Source organism: Larimichthys crocea, chromosome II (genome assembly GCF_000972845.2).
Source record: "Larimichthys crocea isolate SSNF chromosome II, L_crocea_2.0, whole genome shotgun sequence".
Lineage (NCBI taxonomy): Eukaryota > Metazoa > Chordata > Actinopteri > Sciaenidae > Larimichthys > Larimichthys crocea.
In genome coordinates this window covers 13,668,969-13,690,343 of record NC_040012.1, presented here as the reverse complement: position 1 = coordinate 13,690,343, position 21,375 = coordinate 13,668,969, and the positions used below count along the sequence as shown (strand labels likewise).

Below are 21,375 nucleotides of genomic sequence, written 5' to 3'. Positions count from 1 at the left end.
ATGATTGCAACGTGTCCGGGTGGAGACCGCTTGTTCACCTCTCCCCCTGGGTGATAAATACAGCGAAAAAAAGAAAAAAGCTATTAAACGATCCTCGGATGGTTAATCATGTTGGCAGTGATTTCACCTTGTCCTCCTTGCAAAGACCACATGCCCATAAGAATAAATGGAGCAGATAAGTCTAAATTTAAATGTTAATATTATTTTAAAAAAAATTACAAAACAAATGTTTGGCACAAAATATTAAACTAATCTAGCTTGCTGGTACATTAACATCCTTCTACTAATCCCTCTCCTGGGATTGTGGGTGCCTAAAAGAGTAAAAAAACACACACACATTATGTCAGATAAAGTCAGAATACACACACCCACACGTAGTTTAAACACACACACCCACTGAGTGTGGGCAGTGTAGTTCCACCAGACACCAAGTTCCTGATTATTCTGAACCCAAGCCTCTACCTTTATTGGGTAAAGAAAACCTTGACAAAAGGTAAATAGCCTGCAGCAGTAGTGAATGGATTTGATGTCAGCTGTGTAAATCGAGTCTTTCACAATAATAAATCATTAACCTTTTTGTCAGCAAGCATGCTGTTCCCCTGAACACGAGAGGCAAAAAAACAGTCCAGCTAATATCAATGAAATACCATTTTCGGTCTATAACATTTTGTTATGCTGTGCAGCTGGGAAGCTGGAGCTCATCCTGCTCTCAGATAGATAACACTTGCACTTCCCACTACTGAATGAGAAGGTGGGAAATCAAGGGGTGAGAAGACAAAAAGGACACGCTGCTCCTCTACGGTGGACACAGGGCTTTTTCCACCTGGCACATTTCTTAATGGAACAAATGTGGACTCAACAGGAGCGGCCAAGCAGGGCATGGCGTTAAGCAGTGAGTAGAGAGCCTTAAAAGTTTGACTTATCAGGATTTTTCAGCTGAGCAAAGTGGCTGATGGTGCTTCAGCTTCAATATGTATGTTTATGTATTCATCCAGGTTTCCTGCTGCTCTGTATGGTAGCCTCTGAGGTGTGGGATGCTGAGACCAAACCCATACGATTTATGTGTAATAAAGGCGCCAGGAGGGCTATGAATATTGTGGCAGAGATCGAGAGTGCACTGGTGAGGATATGACTGTGTCTGCCTCTCTTTCTCCTGCTATATCGAATCCTCCTGTCTGTGTGTTGTTACCTGTCTCCAGTCAGTCTGTCTGTCGTCATCTGTCTCTTCCATGTGTTGTCCCTTGCAGAGTAACTGTAATGGCTCCACAACCTTCTCCACACCAGTTCAGCTACCCTGCACCGAGCTTCATGTAGCATCTTGGAAAAACAAATCAGTATGTTAGCACATGTCCAAAATCCTCTACCACAGAGGAGCTCTTACTTGCTTACTTACTGTTTATCCTGCCCTTAATAATATCCTCAAAAACATATTACCTTTCTTTCTGTGTGTGTGTTACCCCAGCATCAGGAGAAGAGAGGAGATATAGCTGCATCCTTGAGGCTTCTTATTGAAAGTGTGAAGGTTGTGAGGGCCCAGAGCCAGCCAGGATGTGCCGCTTCGCTAATGCAGAGACTGGAGAACAACATCAACAACTACCTGCTCATTGTCGTACACCTTCAGCTGAGTGTAAGAAGCTGTCACAGTGATAAACTGCATGCAAACAAACACGCAAGCACTCCCAGTAAGCACCGGATTTGGTGATTTGTTAGTGAAAATCACTCTAAATGTGGCTTCAGAAGTTTGTGGATGGCTTGGATACATACGATCATAAAAAGATCCTGAATATACATTATTATAGACTTCTGAAACAACCTGGGCTTCTCAGGACGTTTCACTGACTTTAACGTGTTTGCCTTTTGACCTGCAGATAACCAAATCAAACCTCCATCTGTCTTCTTCACTCACACAGAAATAGCCAGGCCAAGTAAAATTAATCAGTGTGCTGATAAACATTCACACAAAGTGAGTGAAAACGTGTTGATAGGCTCCTCTCTTTCTGGTTTGAATCTGAATTAGACGCATTATCAGTTTCCTCTGGTGTGGAAATATCCTGGTTTCTCATAAATCTCTGGCTTTCTGGAATAGCTGTGCCCTGGGAGTGTGATGTTATGATGTTATGTTGTGTGACCCCAAGCCTTCCTTCCTCAGGACAAAAAGAAGATAGCAGTGCATACTTTCCCAGTGAGACAGAGTGCAAAAAGAATGTCCTGTGATCCATGTTTTACATAATATCCTAAAATTGTGAAGTTCATTTGTGGATTTCTGTTGGCAAGAATTAGTTTTTGTGTGTTTCTATAAGTAAATAGTGCCCTGTGTTGGATCTTATATCACCCTACCTTTTAGCATAATTTTCAGTCTCCTTTTTTCTAACTTTTATTCATGTGTATTTCTGCCATTCATTTCTAAAACCATTTACATTCTTGTGTTTTCTGTTTGGACCAGCAGGGGCCAGAGTTGAGTCCAGCGCTGTCTTGTGTTCCTCGAAGCACCAGGAGTCTGAGCACAGTCTTGCAGAACTACAACCATCTGATCTCAGGCAAACTGGAGCGTTTCATGGTTGACCTAGAAGACAGTTGCCCTTCTCAATGATACAAAAACAAGTTCCTTGGATCCATTGTTCTTTACCTATACGCTCAGCTGGAACCCCTGGTCAATAAAAGAAGAATGGAAATTCATCAGAGCAAAACAGCCAGAGTGATCTGCATTCTCTCCTTACCTTTGTTGCCTTGCTAAAATTTGTGAAAAGTCTACTTTCCTTTATGTAGTATGCTGCATAGACTCATTCTCTTCTCTGTTGGCCATTAAGAAGAACTGGAAAAATAAAGGGAAAAAGCAATCTGACTGCAATAATGGACATTATGAACAAATGAATGTATGTAGGAAGGCATTTCTTTTATCGTTCTATATAAACATAGGGACGCTTTAAATGTAATTGTGTCTCTGGAACCTGCAATCTGACAAAAGGCATGTTTCTTTCCTTTGTTTTGTATGTAGCCTACAGGCAGCTTCACTAAGTCTCCACTGGATGGACATTTATCCATATAATTATATTATATAATTCAAATTTCACATCTAAAGTTGCTGTTATCCACCCTGTTTGGATTCATGTTTTGATGCCAGACTTGTTTTGCTTACAGTTCATATCTAGTCCCAAAATTGTTTTATTTTTTTAATTTTATTCTGCTTATTATTATTCTGCTTATTAAGTCTAGACAGCTATTGCACATTAGGTGGTTAAAAAATACACTTGGACTGGAAAGTGTTGCTTCCTGGTATGAATTTAGTAAGCACATTTTATTCTCATTGCACATTTAGATCTTCTCTCTGTTTACATTTTTTTATTTTAAAGGTTATTGATTTGCTGTAGATGTATGCACGGTTCTATGTTTTGCTTTTTTTCAATTCAGGAAATCTACCTTAGGTGTCTTTGTGAAGTTGTTTGTGTATATAGGCTACCATAGACTGTACAAGATAAATATAAATACCCAGATTTTGCATTTAAGACAACTTTTTGCTACACTTTATACTGATACAAATACTGTTTATGATACAAAACCTTTGCAATATAATATGCAATAAACTTTGACTTCATACTATTTTTTTATTTTTATTACTCATTTATTTGTTTGGTCAGTTTGGCAGATAGTTATTTGATATTATAGCTAGGCAAACAAATTAGCAGGTGGGTTAATCAAGGAGAAACTCACTGATTGGCTGAGTCACTTACGTCATTAACAAACCTTACCTGCGCCAGGTGAGGTGGGCTCAGTGTTGAGGTGGTGAGGAGGTGAGTGGCGGCCATTCGAACGTTAGCACGTGTCACCATAGTTACAGACCGGACGTCGGACGCAAATTGAGCTCGTGCGGTTTCAAGCCGTGCTTTTCCCGTTACCGTTACCGTGAGCTTTTAGCCGCCATGTCAGAAAAGTCTCCTCTTCTACATTACCGACTCACCAGCAGCACCGGTACCGAGCCCAGAGATGTGTCCAAACACAGCCGGCTCAAGGCGGGGAGAGGCGGCCGACGAGACAAGAAAAAAACCGGCCCGAAGCTCGGAGTGTTGTTAGGCGTGGTCATGCCGACGTTACTGTCCATGTTTAGCGTGGTTGTGTTCCTGCGGATCGGTGAGTAACGTTACCACAGTTTTGTCCCAAAGTCAACTTTAAACACAAATAAATAAATAAACATAAAAATAAAAATGGTTATTCCATTCAATGAGTGATGAAACAATCCAGTCATGTCAGCCCCTCAATCCTCTAGTTGAGCCTTGATAGAAATAGAAATATTATCTCAAATCCTACAATTTAAACATTTATTATGATTATTTTCTTTTAGCATGAATCAATTAAAGTCTTGTGAACGTTGCCCATCACAATTTACCAGTTCTCAATATGACCTCCTTTAGTTTGCTTGTTTGGTCCAGTGAACAATAAAACTCTAAAAATTTAGTTTGCATTGATTTTATAAAACTGAATATTAACAAATTTATTAAATTTAAGAAACTAGAGCAGGAAATGTTTTGACTAACAATGAATTATTTCTCAAACTGTTGAACAATTTCAACATTGTTTTGCCATTACTGTAGTCTATATGTGTCCGTAATGTAAATAACGTAATAGATCAGTAGAAAAACGTTCCTGCAGCTCCGCAGACCTGAGGTAAACCTTTAGGCCATGTTATAAGATTTTTCCTCCTACCCTCTTACAGGATTTGTTGTGGGTCAAGCAGGACTCTACCAATCCATTGCAATGTTTCTGGTGGCTTACTTCATTATCACGATGACTGTGCTGTCTGTCTGTGCCATTTCCACCAATGGGGCTTTAGACGCTGGAGGTGCCTATTGTATCCTTTACTGCTCAGAGAGACATGCGCTGTTATTTAAAAGTACCAATGACATAGGTCTCCTCCTTCCTTTTTTATCCAGTCTGCAATGGTAGATGAATTTGTAGTCAGAAATTCCTCAACTCTGATCCCCAGACATGATAAGCCGAGCTCTGGGTCCAGAGTTTGGCGGCAGCATTGGCATAATGTTTTTCTTTGCCAATGTGTGCGGCAGTGCTCTCTACATTTTGGGTCTGGTTGAAGCTATCCTGTCTTCCTTTGGTGTCCCAGTCGGTAGGGTCTATTGCAACATTGTGGGAATATATATGTATGTTGGCGTGTGCTGCTATAATAATTAACCCTGTTGACTGTCCCTCAGACGGTGTTGCAAATCTCCATCAGGTGTTGCCTTCGGGATACTGGTGGTCTCTGCTTTATGGCACTGTCTTGCTCTTCCTGTGTTTCATTGTTTGCTTGGTGAGACTCCATTGTTTAATTTTCCTTTTTTTTTTTTTTTAATATTGAGATGCAGTCTGTCAGCTCATCTGCGGTCTATACTAATGGAAAAAGTTTAAATACATAACCATTTAGAATAAAAGGCATGCTAAATCTAAATCCCTCTCTGGTCGCCTGTGCAGGTTGTATGGGTTGATTACACTACACAGTGAACAAAAACAAGAGTTGGATAGAAAAGCACTAAGTTTATGTTGCTTTTGTTAGAAATAAACTTTCATTACAAATGTGAAAAAATGTAAAGTTTGTCTTTTAATGCAAGAATAATGAAAATTTAGAAGAAGAAAACAAGTATCAGTCATTTTAATTGCAATATGCCTATTAGCCAGAAAGATGTTGAGTACAAAGTTGCCTTTTTTTGCTACATGGTGTCAGAGAGGAAAACTTTGTGTAGCTGTGTTATGTGTTGTCAAATATAATCTATGTATTTGTTTATTTGACAAGGACAGTGCTCCAGAGTTAACAATGAGCTAGTTTACTTTACTTTAATGTAGTCCCTGGGCAGGGAACAGAGAAAAACATCTCTTAACACTAAGAAAATTAACACTGCAGTATAAAAACACAAGACAAGACAGATTACAAGACAGTACATGGACACTACACATTCAGAAACACCTGCAGCAACAACAAGATTTCAGATTTCAACATTGAGAATCATTTAAATCTGTGCCTGGTACTTTTTTTTTTTTAACTTATCTTGGGCCTAAATTTAACGTGGCTTGTCATTACAGGTGGGAGCCCACATCTACGCCAAAGCCACCTTTATTATCTTCATCATAGTCACGACAGTCCTGGCTTCTACCTTCATTAGTTTCTTCATTGTGCGGCCTGTTGTGGTGATTTTGCCAGATAGTTCTGGTTTAAATGGTACCGGCCTGAGCACTGCCAATTACTCTGGCTTCCAGCTCCACACTCTGGAGAGCAACCTATTGCGTGAGTTGGTCATGTTGTCATTGTTCGGAAATGTATATTCTTTTCACCTGTTTTATACGACATTTGACCTGTCTGAAAAAACATAATTTGTGTTATAAGCTCTGATTTGTTAATTCAGGTCCCTGATCTGTATGAATGATCAAGCCTCCTGTCATTCCTCCTAGCTAATTACACAATAGATTACACCACTGGTACCATGATGAGCTTTGCCACCGTGTTCGCTGTCATGTTCAATGGCTGCACTGGAATCATGGCAGGCTCCAATATGTCAGGTGAGAACCCTTAGCTTTGTCCTAATTCAGGGGCTGGATCCCACAACGTGACTGCCGAATATTAACCCCCTCTCGACAGTCTAGCCTGAGTTTGGGAGTAAGTAAGCGTGCATGTATGTCGTCCTACTCAACATTTATTTACTAAATTTATAGTATAAGTTGAGATGATTAACTTAATGGGCAAATGGTGTGTCAGGTTAAAGGAAAATGTATCTATTTACATTACATGTCCTTTGATCAACCACATGTTCAGACTACTACATTTTAATTTTTAAATGTACTTTATGCCTGAAGTCTATTTTTTTTATGCCTTTTAGTTTTTTCTACTTATTGTGACGTACTTACCAGTGACCACCCAAAGGAAACACCTTGTAATTATACAGCATGATCCTTCCTCACATGAAGATCAGATTAAATGGAAGAGAATTACCTGATCCGCCAGGAAACCATTGACCCAGCACATATTATGCTTTATGAGATACTGTGGGATGAAATGATACACCAACTGAATTCTTCAAATAAAAATAAAAAAAATAGTTGAATTTTTTTAGTGAGAGGAACCTTTAACAACCAATTACACACTGTCGTGGATCCAGCTCCTGATTTGACACAGACCATGTGTCTTTGACAGAACTTTAATAAGGTGTTGCTGCATTTTGTTTTGTTTAATAGTGATGTCTGTCGTGTGTTTTCTAGGCGACCTGAAAAATCCCAGCTATTCCATCCCAAGAGGAACGCTTGCAGCTGTTCTTACAACTTTTATTACATACAATCTGCTTAGTCTGCTGGCTGCGTGGTCCTGTGACCGGTTAGACACAAACACAGTCAAACACGCTGAAATATAAAAGATAAACACAGTAGTCATGTCAGTATTTTAAAAACATTTTCAAAAGCTGCTTTTACATTTAAGTTTTTTTTATATTGTTGCTGTCTTGTTCCAGATAGAATATCTGTATCCATTTGTACATACACATGATACAAGTGATTAAAAATATGCAGTTTTATTGACAGTTAATCTGCTGAAATAATTATTTCAACTCATTTCATATTTGGAGTTTTATCCATTATCTTTAGTCGCCTTCTCCAAAGAGACTACAGTTTCCTGGGAGACATCAATATATGGCCCCCTCTGGTGACAACTGGGGTTTACTCCTCCACCGTGTCTGCTGCCATGAGTAACCTGATCGGTGCCTCCAGGATCCTGTATGCTCTGTCCAAAGACAACCTGTTTGGTGAGATTTAATAATTTCCCTTGTTGTCTCTAACACTGAGCATTAAACTCAGAGAGCAGCAAATTATGACATTGTTTATTGACAGAGTGGGCTTTTAGCTGACCTGTCCTCTGATTTGGTCTGGTATGATTTTTGTATATGAAAGCATATCCAAATCCAGCTGGTCTTCTATAAAGCTGAGTCAACATTTTAATAACTAGCCATCTGTTGAAAGAGGCATCCATCTCAAATGTGAGAAATTGACACTTGTTATTAATTTCATCATGTCTCGTTTTTCCTACTGGAGGCTTGTTAATTTGGAAAGCATCGTTTGATAACAGATGGCTTGCAGTGTTGACTGAAGAAAAAAACCCTCTCATTGTGTGTTTGGCGTAAGAACGAATGCAGGATGACTCAGTTGTTTTTCTGATTTACGGCCATGAGCAATAACAGTGACTTTGCTTTTTTTTTTTTTTATGTTTTACATCTTTATAGGTGGCGTCCTGTCTGTGACGAGGAAAACATCTCGAAATGGGAACCCCTGGGCTTCAGTGCTTGTCTCCTGGTTGCTTGTACAGGTCGGATAATACACTGTATACTGAATATGAGAAGAGGTTATGGTTTCCTCTGTGCATAAAGTTTAGAGTCTTCATTGAAGTCTACTAAAGCTCGGTCACTTACCTTGCCCTCACTGTCAGCCCCTTCCTGTTCATATTGCTCTCACAGATGTTAGATCAGTGACCCAGTTCAATGTTTTGGCCAGTGAAATTTGACTGTTGTGTTTTTTTAAATCATGTATTGACAGCTACTCATAACCCCTGATTGATAGCTGAAGTACTCCCCTAAAGTGAAGGTAAAACTAAGGGTAAGGTTCAACATGGAAGCAAATAAATTAGCAGTTGACGTCTCAGTGCATAACCGCCGGATTACAATCTACTGATCCTTCACCTACCACTCAGCAGTGCAAAAACATTTGTGCATCATTGTAATCGGCTTTGGATTGACAAAACATTTGTCAAACGAAAAAAAAAGCAAGAGCACAAAAAGCTTGAAAAGTTATGCCAGGGAGACAAAGCAGGGTACTGTCCTGTTACACTAGTAAGTGAACTCTTTATTTGTCTAGCATGCTACTTTTTATTAGCATATTAGCTAGATGGTTTGTTATAGTTTATATTTCTTCATTTGTTTCAGCGAAGTCATGGACAAGTGTAGTATAGCTGTAATTTAAAACAGCATAGCTGTATTTGGGTCAAGGGGCAGCTGAAGTTTCTTTGCAGTTCTTTGAATACATTTTTCTCAGTAACTGTAATGTGCTGAATCCTGCTCGCTTTTATTGCTTACTCATTACATAATTTAATTATCAATAAGCACACAGTAAAAACTGACATTTGTCTCTATTGTTAACAGTATTAAATTAACAGCCATTACAGGCTGGTGTTTGAGAACCTTTTGGTTTATTCAACATGTTAAGAGGTGTTTTGTATAGAACTAAGAGTGTAAGAATGTTCTTTGTTGCATCCACTAGGTGGTGCTGTTTGCTGGTAAATTGAACACAATTGCCAGTGTTGTGACTATCTTCTTCTTGTTGGTCTATGCTGCTGTGAACCTGGCCTGCTTGGCTCTTGAATGGGCTTCTGCACCAAACTTTAGGTACAGTGTGAGATATTGCAGTGAGTTAATCTGATTTTTTTTTTTTTTTTTTTTTTTTTTTTTTTTTTTTTTTTTTTTTTAATTTAATCAAAGGTGATTTTTATTCCATGTTCTGTCTTTGTCATTTAGACCCTCTTTTCGTTGTTTTACATGGCATACCTGCACTCTGGGCATTCTTGGCTGCCTGGTCATGATGTTCTTCATCAATGCCATCTATGCATTCGCCAGCATAGCCTTTATGCTGCTGCTCCTAATGCTTATCCACTACCTCGGTCCCATCAGCAATTGGGGCTACATCAGCCAGGCTCTTATATTCCACCAGGTGCACAGTAAAATGAAGCAACAATATGATGTCAGTTTGAATAAATTGCTACGTCATCACGTCTTTCTAACCCAATTTTTAATCCCTCAGGTGCGCAAATACTTGCTGCTGTTGGATGTTCGCAAAGATCATGTAAAATTCTGGAGGCCCCAGGTGCTGCTGATGGTGGCAAACCCTCGCAGCCGTATAGGTCTTATGACTTTCATTAATGACCTGAAGAAGAGTGGCCTTTATGTACTGGGACACGTGAAGCTGGGTTTATTAGGTAAGAAGTGTAACACTGCAATCAGTTCGCAATCAGTTGCTACTGTTGACAGGTTTTCACAATGAGGAGAAGAGTGTTGAAAGTACAAATGAACTCCTTCAGCTCTCCTGCAGTGTAAGTCATGAATGAGCTGCATCTCTCTCCAACACACTGATATTTTGTGTGTTTTTGTGATTCTGCAGATGGGTTGCCCTCCGATCCTCTGCAAAACAGTTATGACTCATGGCTATCTCTAGTGGACCATCTAAACATTAAAGCATTTGTCAACCTTACACTGGCTGACTCAGTACGGCATGGAGTTCAGAACCTGCTTTTTATCACAGGCTTCGGTAGGCAAGTTTACATTATTGCTTGTATGATGTTTGATGTTGGTTTTCCATTATTGAATCATCATTTATGATTATGTATTACTCTATAAATCTTACACCTTCCATGCAAAATGTGCAATGATTTACTCTGTTTACATCTGTATTTAGGTGGAATGAGGCCTAATACCCTTGTCTTGGGTTTCTATGATGACTGCCCCCCTGAAGACTACCTCCAGTGTAACATTCTATCTACAAACCACGATTTGGATGCATCGCGCGCATCCATGGAGCCCCAAGAGCAACCGTCTCCCTTCTTCCCCAGTGTGCGGGGTGCTGAGGAACCTAAAGACCTTCAGGAAGAGGAATATGTGTCAGTGATTGCAGATGCTGTAAAAATGGGAAAGAATGTGGCACTGGCTCGCTACTTCAACCAATTTAACCGGAAGGAGGTCTTGGGGTCAGGAAAAAAGCTCAGGGGCAACCGAAGTACGATAGGGCCATTTATTGATGTGTGGCCTTTGAATCTACTTCGACCAGACAGTCGCGGTTATGTGGACATCTGCTCGCTGTTTATGTTGCAGCTGGCCAGCGTGCTTCATGAGACCCGTGCCTGGAGCCAGGCAAGACTCCGCCTATTCCTGTGTGTGGAAGCTGGTCGTGGTCTAAAGGAAGAAGAGGAGACAAAGCTCCGGGAGATGCTAAAGAAGCTTAGGATATCAGCTCAGGTGCAAATGGTGCCGTGGGACCAGGTGGTGGCTCTGCACTGGCAGAGACAAGGAGGAGAGGAGAGTGCAAATCTGGAGTCCGCACAGAATGAAGAGAGGAAGGAGAGACAAGACGAAGAGGACGCTGAGAAGGAAGATGGTGTCCAGCAATTTCCAAGCAATGCTGCTCAGCTGACCGATGAATATATCTGTGCTGTCAACAATTTGATTCGTAGACACGGTGCCCCTCAGCCTGCTGTGCGTTTTCTGTATTTGCCACGCCCACCAGCAGACCAAAGCCGTTACCATGCCTACCTACACCACTTGAACCTGTTGAGTCAAGATTTGGGCCCAACATTGCTCATTCACGGAGTCACTCCTGTGGTCACAACTGACCTCTAAAATGTTACTATCAACTCTTAATCTGTCAGCCACCCTGGTCTGGTATTATTTGTTAAAGGGACCACCAACTTACTCGACTGATATTTAAGCTGTCAACCACAGTATCAGACCTGACAGACCAGTTTTATACTTGAATCATGCCCAAATTTTGCATTTCTAATTAAATTTTGAAAGTTTACCTTGAAGTATTATGACACATGGGGAAAATAGATTTGATGTTAAGTTTACTTACTGAAAATGATGACCACCATGGATGTAGTGGCATGCAAAGTTGCACATTTTGTGGGGTGAAAGGCAGAAAGGTCCTTGCATGTCCATCTTAACATCAGCAAGAAGTATATCATTTGTTAAAATACAGTTACTGTTGGGGGGATTATTGAACATTGTGGACTTTGACTTTTTGTACATGTTATTACATAAATAAATTTAATTGTTGTATTGCTTCAGTTTGCTTTCCTATAGTTTTATTTTGAATAACGCGCTGCTAGTGAATAATTCCTCATGAGTCATGTATTGTACAAATCATTGTATCCAGTTTTGTCTATTTAGGTACACCTGAGTCATGCCTGTTGAATGCCAGCAGGGGGAGATAAAAGCTCAGTATCATGGCTGTACTAATGGTTGCTTTTCCAAGTCTGGTTTTTGCGAGACTGCTGGTGTACTGTAATATTAGAGCCAATGGGAGTTAAAAATAAACCTAAATCTTGCTGCCTCACCATGACTGACTCAGCACAGACCAGTACTGGTTGACCTGTTGGTAAGTGGCTCTCGTGCTGGACTGAACAATATTTCACTCTGAATTCACGTGTTTGCAGGACAGTGTTTCATAATTATGTTTGTGTGTCATAAATGGCACAAAATCAGTTTGTTGTAAAAATGTGCATATGTGAGGCTTCTTCCTGTTACTTTGCTAAAGGAGAAAAAATTATGCCGGCTATCAGTGCTGTGGGTAGAATGAAATTTTGTGTGCTCATTTTAGGAAGGAAGAAACCTTCAAGTGTAACAGATTCAGTAAAGGTGCAAAGTTCATGTTTCATACATAAAACTTTATACTCACACTGTGCACATAAATACTTTTTTTTTTTTTTAAGTCCAGTACCTCCAAACAAGAAGATATTCATGAAATTCAATATTATTGTGGCTGGGAAATGTTGAATTACATTCCTAATAAATCCGCCTTTCAGTTCTGTAGAGGAGAATATGTTGTTCTGTATACTTGTGGGTAGTTGTTATCCACATAATCTGCTTTGTCATTTGACAAATGAAGCGACCTCTCACCTATAAACTACCTATATGAAGCAGGATATAATGTGGCATAGGAAAGGTGTGGTAGGCAATGGCGACTCTGCCAACACCATCTGTGGCATACAGTATGTCACGTTTGCTTAGGGAAAATTCCATGAGTTTTTACAGAGGGATATTGACACCTGCCTACACATCACTGACAAACTGCATGTGGGAGGGAGTGTGTTCACAGATGGAGGCAGATCAGTACTATTAGGGGAGTACCACATTCACAGGCAATTAAGAAACGTGTCCATCTAAGACATAATGGACTGAATCTTTATTGTTATCTACACATTTTAAAAGACAAAACTGTATTTGGAAGATAAATAAGCAGTAGTGTACCTGTAGATGCGGCCAAATGGTCAGAACAGCTTTTTGTGTCAGATTAAGGGTTATCCATCTTCTACGTCTAAGCTGACTAGTAGAAAGATGAAGGGACTGAATCACTTCCGGCTGCTGATTGGTTTGAAGAGGGAGAGTTGCTGTCGGAAAAAGCATAATGATCTCTGAATAATAAAATCATTGTGGCCTCTGCTAGATTGGTACTTGTGTTTTCTGAGAGAAGGAGCCAGTGTTACCAGATACTTGATTGCAGGTTGTGTTAGTGTTTTTATCTCAATTTAAATGGACAACATAAAGTATTGAATTAAATGGATGGAGCATTAGTTTTTAACCAACGTAGACTTGGAGGCAGGAGGGAGATGGAAGATTTTTTATACTCAACTTTACAGTATCTATTTGAGATAGTAGTTGAATAAGAAGTAGAGACATTAATTTCCCCTTCAGTACCAATTTTAAAGAAGTAGAAACAGCTGGCCATTCAAAATAAATTCAGAAAATACTAGTCTTACTTGAAACTGTTGCTATGAAGTGATCAAAAGCACTTTAATTAAAACCACCCTCGCTTTTGTTATGCTAAATGGATGGCATTAATTCAACCTCAACGATCGCATTGGGAAGTGAACTGTACTCGTTTGAGGTGTGAAGTGGTGTCTGCTGACTAACATCTTTCCGACTACCATGTTGGGACTGGGATCCTCAGAATCTGGTCATGGAAATGATTCTGATTTGCATGCTTTATGAAAACATGCACTTATCAGTTGGACGAATTGAGACATCAAAGGGCCTTGGACATCCTGTTGTCTGCCTCCAGGAGTGTTACAAAGAATAATAACTCACCATTAGTTTAGAAAAAGGAACGTTGTAAATGAAATCACTTTAATTTAAAGGAATAACAAATCACTACTCTGAACTGCTGACCTTAGTTCATAATCATATTTATTAAATACAACAATTTAAAGGACCAGTGTTTAGGATTTAGTGGCAACTAGCATGGCACTTCAGTGTGGCATACTCTGGAAGAGGACTTGTGGCATCTGTAGATACAAAAGGCTCATTCTAGGGTAACAAAAACATAATATTTATTATTCATAGTACAATAATAAAAACAAAGTTATGTGTTGTTATTAAATGTCTGCCATATTCTGTAATTACAGCCCCCTAAATCTCACATGCAGGACCTTTAAAATTATGCTGAAAAAGACTTCCAGTTTTGAGATATTAAGGCTTGAAAAAGGGAATGTTTGCTCAATTGACATGTGTCTCAGACCACTCCTGGTGGTTGTCTGTCCCTCATCCCACTTCAGCACCACCCAACCAACAAAGACCCCCCAGATTTTGATCAGTAAACCTAATACCAGGTTACATAGCCCACTTTCCACAGTCTAGTGTATAAGCTGGCTGAGTTTGGCATGAAAGATAACCTGGCTGATGCAAAATATCATTGGCAGTTGGGTTTGGTGGCAGTGGGCCACAGCTACAATTTGCCTTCTGACGAAGAGACAACGCCATCTGTGGCATACGTCAGTTTTCGTCAGATTTCCACAAGTTTTCATATAGGAGAACTGACACCCGCCTACATATCACTGGCAAACTGCATGTGGGAGGGAGTGTGTTCACAGGCGGAGGCAGTCTCCAAGTACTATAAAGGGATACCACGTTCACTGTCATGCAAGTAACCTAGACTCCAGTCCTACACACTTCCTACGCAAAGCAAAATTTTGTTGCGCTCATAAATCACCCATATTTTCTCTACAGAACTAGGTGTTAGTTTGAAGGTGATCCCTCCATGCCCACAAGATAAGGGAACTGAGTCACTTCCGACTGATTGGCTGTGGGATGGAGAGTTGCTGATGTATGAAAAGCGTGAAGAACAGTATCTGTCCATGGACCTTTATTAGGCTCGTGCTTGTGTTGAGTGGTACAAAACAGTATTGTCAGTTATTTGTTGTTGAATGGGGGATGCATTAGTGCCTACTTGACAGAGAGTGGGCACTAATGCAAAAGTTATCTTCAATACAATGGACGATGTGTCAATGAAAACACTGAATTAAAGGCAACAAGCACTGACACACACCAGCTCACATGGATTATATTCAATAAACAATATGAAACATGGCGAATATGGCCAATTTGTTCTTCCATCCAATCATATTGTGGCTTTGCCATATCTGTTAAGTCACATTTGTCATAACGGACATGGGAACCAAAACACAGACACCTGAGACCCACGTCCAAGCTCGTCATGAACCCAAATATAATATTTAATTGAAGGATTTGGAGAAATATTTATATAAGTGTAATTACTTGCCACTGAACTCTTTTTCACTGACTGTCAGATAACTTTAACTGTGATCTAACCACGTACCTGTCACTGACTTTACAGCAAAAGGCTAGATATAAGGATATGCAAAGGTCCAGTGTGTAGGATTTAGTGGCACCTAGCAGCGAAGTTGCAGATTGTAATGAAATGAATATTCTCCCGCGTCTCACCATCTTCTTGCAAGCATGTAGGAAAAATTCTGGCTGCAAAAATCACATAAAAAGCAAAAGTTCATATCTAGATCAGTTGTACTTTGCCTGATTTGAGCTACTATATAACAATGGTGTACAACGGCGGCCTCCATAGAAGAGGACCCGCTCTTACTGTAGACATAAAGACAGCGATTCATACATTCAGGTGATTATACACCAATGAAAACATACAAATAAATATATTATATTTATTTCCTGCAAAGAAATACTTCAAACCTCACACACTGTTTAATAACCTGCATGTTTTTGAAAAAATAAAAGTATGGAAACTACATTGAAAGCTGAGCATTTGTGTGAGAATCAAACATACTCAAAACTGCTGGCATGGTGCTGTTAGGGTGATGAGATCTTTAAAATGTGTCTTCAAAATCACTTGGCTTTGACTTCCCGTCTCCCCATTGGAGTTTTTCCACATTCAGGCGCTATGTTCTGCTTTTACAACCAGAAATGATGTACTATAGATGTGTTACATGTTCTGTGTAACTGAGTAAAGCAAAGTGAAGTATTGAGCACTGTCCTTCAAGCATGACTATGATCAAGTATGATAGTGTATCATAGTGCTTTTCAGTATTGCTGTAGTAAACCAGGGGAGAAAGATTGTTTGGTGTACATGGTCATGTGCCATTATGGTATTTCTTTCCTCAGCATGTCTCCAGATTAAATTTGCTCGCTTCAGAGGAATCAAAATGGAAAAAAAAAGAAAGAAATCTGTCACTTTACTGTAACTTTCCTGACAGGAATAGTGTAATGCATGTTTCTGCACTGTCCACCCACGTACTGTCATGCCCTTAAGGCAGGCACTGTTGCCACATAATCTTGAACTCTCTTTAAACAGATTATCCAGGTTTGAGTTTTTCCATGACGATCAAACCTGGATTAATGTTTGTGTTTTCGTCCTGTTGTTGTCCTCACTTGCCCAATGATAAAACTATTACTGTCACCAGGCATCATTTCACGTTCCAATGTGTGTTTAACTATTAATCTGTCAACTTTTCTGTAGTGTTGTCATCATTAAGGCTCTGGAAAGTGACATTTCTGGTAGAAGGTCAGCTACAGTTTTTCAGATTTTAAGTATGAGCACTGCAGTGTAAAATAGAAAGAGTGGGAGCTGGCATCAATCCATCCCATAGAGCTTATAATATCTGTAGCTTTAAGTATCCCACATTATCTGGCAGCAGTCCCTGAATTGCTACTAGTGACGTAGTTCAAACTATTGTTACTGTGGGAATAGCACTTCATGTGGGAAGAGTGGGAGGAAGATTGCAGACAATTTTATCCTCTCCTTGCCCGTGTCCCCGCGCAGTCCGGCAACCAGAGGGCTACCTGGCTGCCAGTAGCATATGCTTGCCACAAAGATTAAGCCATGCAAGTCTAAGTACACATGGCCGGTACTGTGAAGCTGCTAATGGCTCATTAAATGAGCACCACATCATGTGGGATGAGTAGGAGGACTTTTTTTATTCTGTGGGAGTGAACATCTCTTTCTCCTACTGCATGCACAACCTCATTATATCATGAAGTAATGATAACAGATACCACTAACCATATAATTTATGTCACATTAGTCAAGATCTCAGTGTCAAAATATGACTTATATTGGTTTAAATTGGGATTCCAGTTTTAGCGGTATTCTGCCTGGAAAAAGTAATATGCTTTTGCTTCCATATACTTACCGTGTTATGGTTTATTGAGACCTGGAGTGTCACTGTGATCTCTTAATATAATAGAAGGTTTTAGATGTTAAACATGTCAAAAGAACTGACTCCAAGAAGGTCATGTTTTAAATGCATTTTAAATACAAAAGATTTCAAAGAAATCCTCCAGAAAGATACCAAGGCCAAGGAAGAACTGACTAATTTTTGATGCAGATATTGTCACCATATGGCCATTTATTAAGCACTTATCATGCTGTGTGATCATTTGGCCCAATTATGACACCCTGACCAGAAGGTCAATACAAGACTGATGTGTTGGTGCATTTTTCTGAGTGCTTTCTAGTTATTTGACAATGATATACCAAATTAAATTGCTTTAGTCTGTTCACACATGGATTACCACAAAATGTTTTTCACCACATGACTCCAGCGGTGAGTACCCTCCACAGACTCAGGGTATTGCCTTTGGAGCATGCAGTTGGTGTGATGCTAATAGTGAACATAATATAGTAGCTGCCATACTCCACCCCCTCATACCGGGGATGCCCTTCTTTTTCTCAAGGCCTTGACGGACTGCCGGGCTGTTTTACGTCACCCTCACCTTTTTATTTTAGACGCGGAACATACTTCAGTTGCATCATCATGTCTCATCGTATTTTTGAGCCATCAATAGCTATTATTAATCCTCGTTCACTGACATATTAGGACATCTGCGTCATTGGTAGGTGACAAGGTAAAAATGACTCCATCCAGAAGTAAGAGTACTGATACTACACATGACTTTCCAATTGTCTTGTTACAGTATCTTATTGTTCACTTTAATCTGATGGTGTACTCAGAATCAGCCCTTTTCAGTCTGTATAGTATATATATTTCTGTAGTATATATATTTCTGTTTTGGTAAGATTTCATGACATCCAATAAAATATGTAAATACCTCAATAGTTGAAGCCATAGCATAGAACATTCAGCATCATTTTGTCACTTTAAATAAACTCAAAAGCAAGCTCAGAAAAAACACAATTTCCTCACATATGCAATGTCTCTTTACAATGCTATAAAAATGCTGTCTATACCCCATCTATATATATTTTTGTCAATCTATTCATCTCACATGTATATGTGAATAAGGAGGGTATGTGAGTCTAAACATATGTGCATCCTACTTGCTTTTGGGGCTGCACATGCTTGGCTTGCTCACCCATTCTCTCACCTTTTCTCTTTGCATTGGCTCAGGCTGACGCGGAGCACGAGGCAACGAGCACCAACCAAGACTGGTTAGTTCGTCCTACCATCTGGTGCTCTGTTCCTTATTGTGGAGACTTGTTTTTCTATTCAAGTAGAGCTTGCACTACAGATTCGGCTCCATCTGTGGGCCCAGATAATGATGAAGGAGTTAAGACAACAACCAACCATTTTGATTATTTTTGGAATCACAGAAATTTGATATTAAAAATCTATCACCGATGCTGGAGGTTGTTTTCTATTAATTTAGTATGCTCCGATTTTTGTGCTCATGTAGTTAATTGTAAGTTGAGTCAGTTTCTATATTTTTAACCTTCACAGCCACATGGATCGCATGTTCATAACCGTTTTGTCATAGGTTACAACACGGACAAATCATCACATTTACAGATCAATGCCAATGAAACTATTTTTTGCATTTTGTGATAATTGTGGTGATCATTTCTTTTCCATTCCATCACTCTCTTTCAATTGATGCAAGGTGTCGCTGTCTAGACCAGATGGTAGGAACGTGTCATAGCAGCTCTCTAAATGTGAGAACGGAGGTCAATATAGTGTGAGAGATGTGTTAATTTCTCACCAGTGTGTCAGGGTGGAAGTACGACTGGTTAAAGGAAAGATACACTTCATTTTAGGTCGTGCTTTATACCTTTATACCTGTATATTTACAATTAAAACCTCTCTGTCTGTAAGACACTTCGGAATGCTTGTGAAAAGTGCTGTATAAATTGTATTTATTATGGTAGAACTATGAGGGAGAACTGCAAGGTCGCTTAGTACTTAAAAATGTCTCCTTGAATTCAGCCAGCCAGACCTTGGTGGAAAGGTGGTTTGCATGTGTCTCCCTGTGTCTCTGTGGGTTTCCTTCAGGCGGTCCCGTTTCCTCACACAGTCCTGAAATGTAGGTTATTTGAGACTGAGGTTATATAGCTAATCATGTTAGACCGATCCAGGGCATTCCTGATCCTGCCTAATGGATTTTGAAAAGGGATAGAGGGAGGTAGAGACATTTGTTTATTTAATTTTAATGTGTGGTCTCTCTTTTATGAAGCACTGTGTGTTACTGATTTAGAGTTTTCACACACGTGTGCAAGTTGAAGTTATCACTCATGATTATTCCAACTAAAATCTGACTTTTTAGTAATGGACACTCCCTTCTGTGCTTAAAAGGTTGCTTCTTTACAACAAGACTGAATTTACCTTCTAATCCACATTGTTAATTTGCTGTAATTTGCAAATAGTTGAAACAGAACACCAAAACAAGAGCACACAGCATAGCGTTGTCGCAATAATTTTGATTGTGACTTCAGGTGTAGACCTTGATATTAAGGAAAACAAATAAATTGATATCAAATGTCAAATTTGATCAATGTTTCTTCCACATACCGTAAACCCTCTAAAAGTTATTCATAGTTTGAATGGGAATTTAGCCAAGTCCAAGTCCAAGTGAAAATAGTACTGATAAAATCAACGTAATATTTAAGCTGCTGTAATCTGTATCGACCATGGGACCAGGATTCTCACTAGGTCAACAAGCCTCAAAGGGAAGAATGTGAAAGGCTGCCAGCTTTAGTTAGACGAACATATGAGCATTAGTGGCAAAGAGAACAAAAAAACAGAGCTAATATAGCAGTGACATGTTTCAGACTTGGCACTGTTCCCCTTACTGCATGTTTGTAATGAAATGTATTATATGTATAAACAAACAGAAGACAGGAGAAAATAATGTCACAATCCAAGTGTAGATACAACCAGACAATGTGATTAAGTGAGGAATGTGAAACCAGTAAATTTCATCATGCATTTTTAGACTCTGTAATTGGGGTAATGAGCTTTGGCATCAGTCACCAAAACTTTGGTGCCAAAGCTGGGTCATAAATTTAACAGACAACTGCTTTGACCAGCAGCTATGGTGAGTCCAAACCCAGCCACTAGAGGGACAATTTGACTTTTGACCGACTCCTCAGAGGGACACAACTCCAAACCAGCCCAAGCATCAGGATGTCATTGTGATAATAAGATTGTTGTAATAAGAAAATATAAACACTTTATGAATATATGAACAGCATTTATTATTTCTAGTTTATTTGGGCATTTTCAGGATTAATAAAGCTTTAATGTAATACAACTGTAAGACAAATGTGCATGAAACAGAGCTTTGAGTGTAAAGGTGCTCATGTATGTCTTTATGTATATTTGTCTATTGGACTCATAGTATATTACACACAGCTCTTGTATGAGACAGTACACAACAACTCTGCAATATATCTGAATGATTGTAGAGTGAAACCAAATAACATTTTTTAATCACAAAATAACTCAGAAGAAAACAATTCAAAGCCAGCCCAAACATTCAAGATGAAAGAGAGTTGATGCTTAAATATTCTTTATTTTTACAACATTATTAGAGCTGTAAGACAAATGTATTTGATGTACATATGTGTATATGTTTCTTGTAAGGCACCCAGCTTTGGTATGGGACACAACTCTGCAACATATCTAATGTTTTGGGGTGTGTGAAACCAAAAAAGAACTGAATAACAAAAAGTGAGATATGTTTATGTATCACAACATATATTAGACTCAATACAACTAAACATCACTGCAACGTGGCACTGTTTTTTATATAAGGGTGACTTATATAAATTAGAGCCACGGACAAAGACACACTGTGTTATATCACTTTTTTTTTTCTCTCAAGGAACTTTTATGCTTATGCACCGAGCGGATCACCCACATTGGCTGCACACACACTTGTATAACCGTTTAGATAACAGTCGGTCTTCTGAGCCGCTGTGAGCCAACCATCGGTACCGCTTCATTCACCAGCAGCTGCGCCGTAGTGATTTGCTCTCGCTTCTCTCATGCCGGAGATAGCCGTGAGTTTCCACGTGAAAGCGATGACACCCTTA

General features: G+C 39.4%; 2 protein-coding genes across 2 annotated transcripts in view; one reads left to right on the top strand and one right to left on the bottom strand.

The window, feature by feature from the left end:
- Positions 1-1,260, bottom strand: part of clcn2a (chloride channel, voltage-sensitive 2a) — a 47,990-nt gene extending 46,730 nt beyond the window's left edge. The window contains exon 1 of the mRNA XM_019262198.1: positions 1,190-1,260. Coding sequence (XP_019117743.1) covers positions 1,190-1,231 — 42 coding nt within the window. The 5' untranslated portion in view covers positions 1,232-1,260. The remainder of the gene's footprint in view (positions 1-1,189) is intronic.
- A 2,506-nt stretch (positions 1,261-3,766) lies between these two features.
- Positions 3,767-11,846, top strand: LOC104918280 (solute carrier family 12 member 9). The gene is made up of 14 exons (XM_010729979.3): positions 3,767-4,125; positions 4,709-4,843; positions 4,979-5,116; positions 5,202-5,299; positions 6,067-6,268; positions 6,433-6,540; positions 7,237-7,348; positions 7,615-7,772; positions 8,247-8,329; positions 9,277-9,401; positions 9,531-9,723; positions 9,814-9,988; positions 10,171-10,317; positions 10,465-11,846. Exons 1-14 carry the CDS (start codon positions 3,918-3,920, stop codon positions 11,400-11,402), a joined length of 2,820 nt encoding a protein of 939 aa, XP_010728281.2. The 5' UTR covers positions 3,767-3,917; the 3' UTR covers positions 11,403-11,846.
- Positions 11,847-21,375: the final 9,529 nt, after the last annotated feature.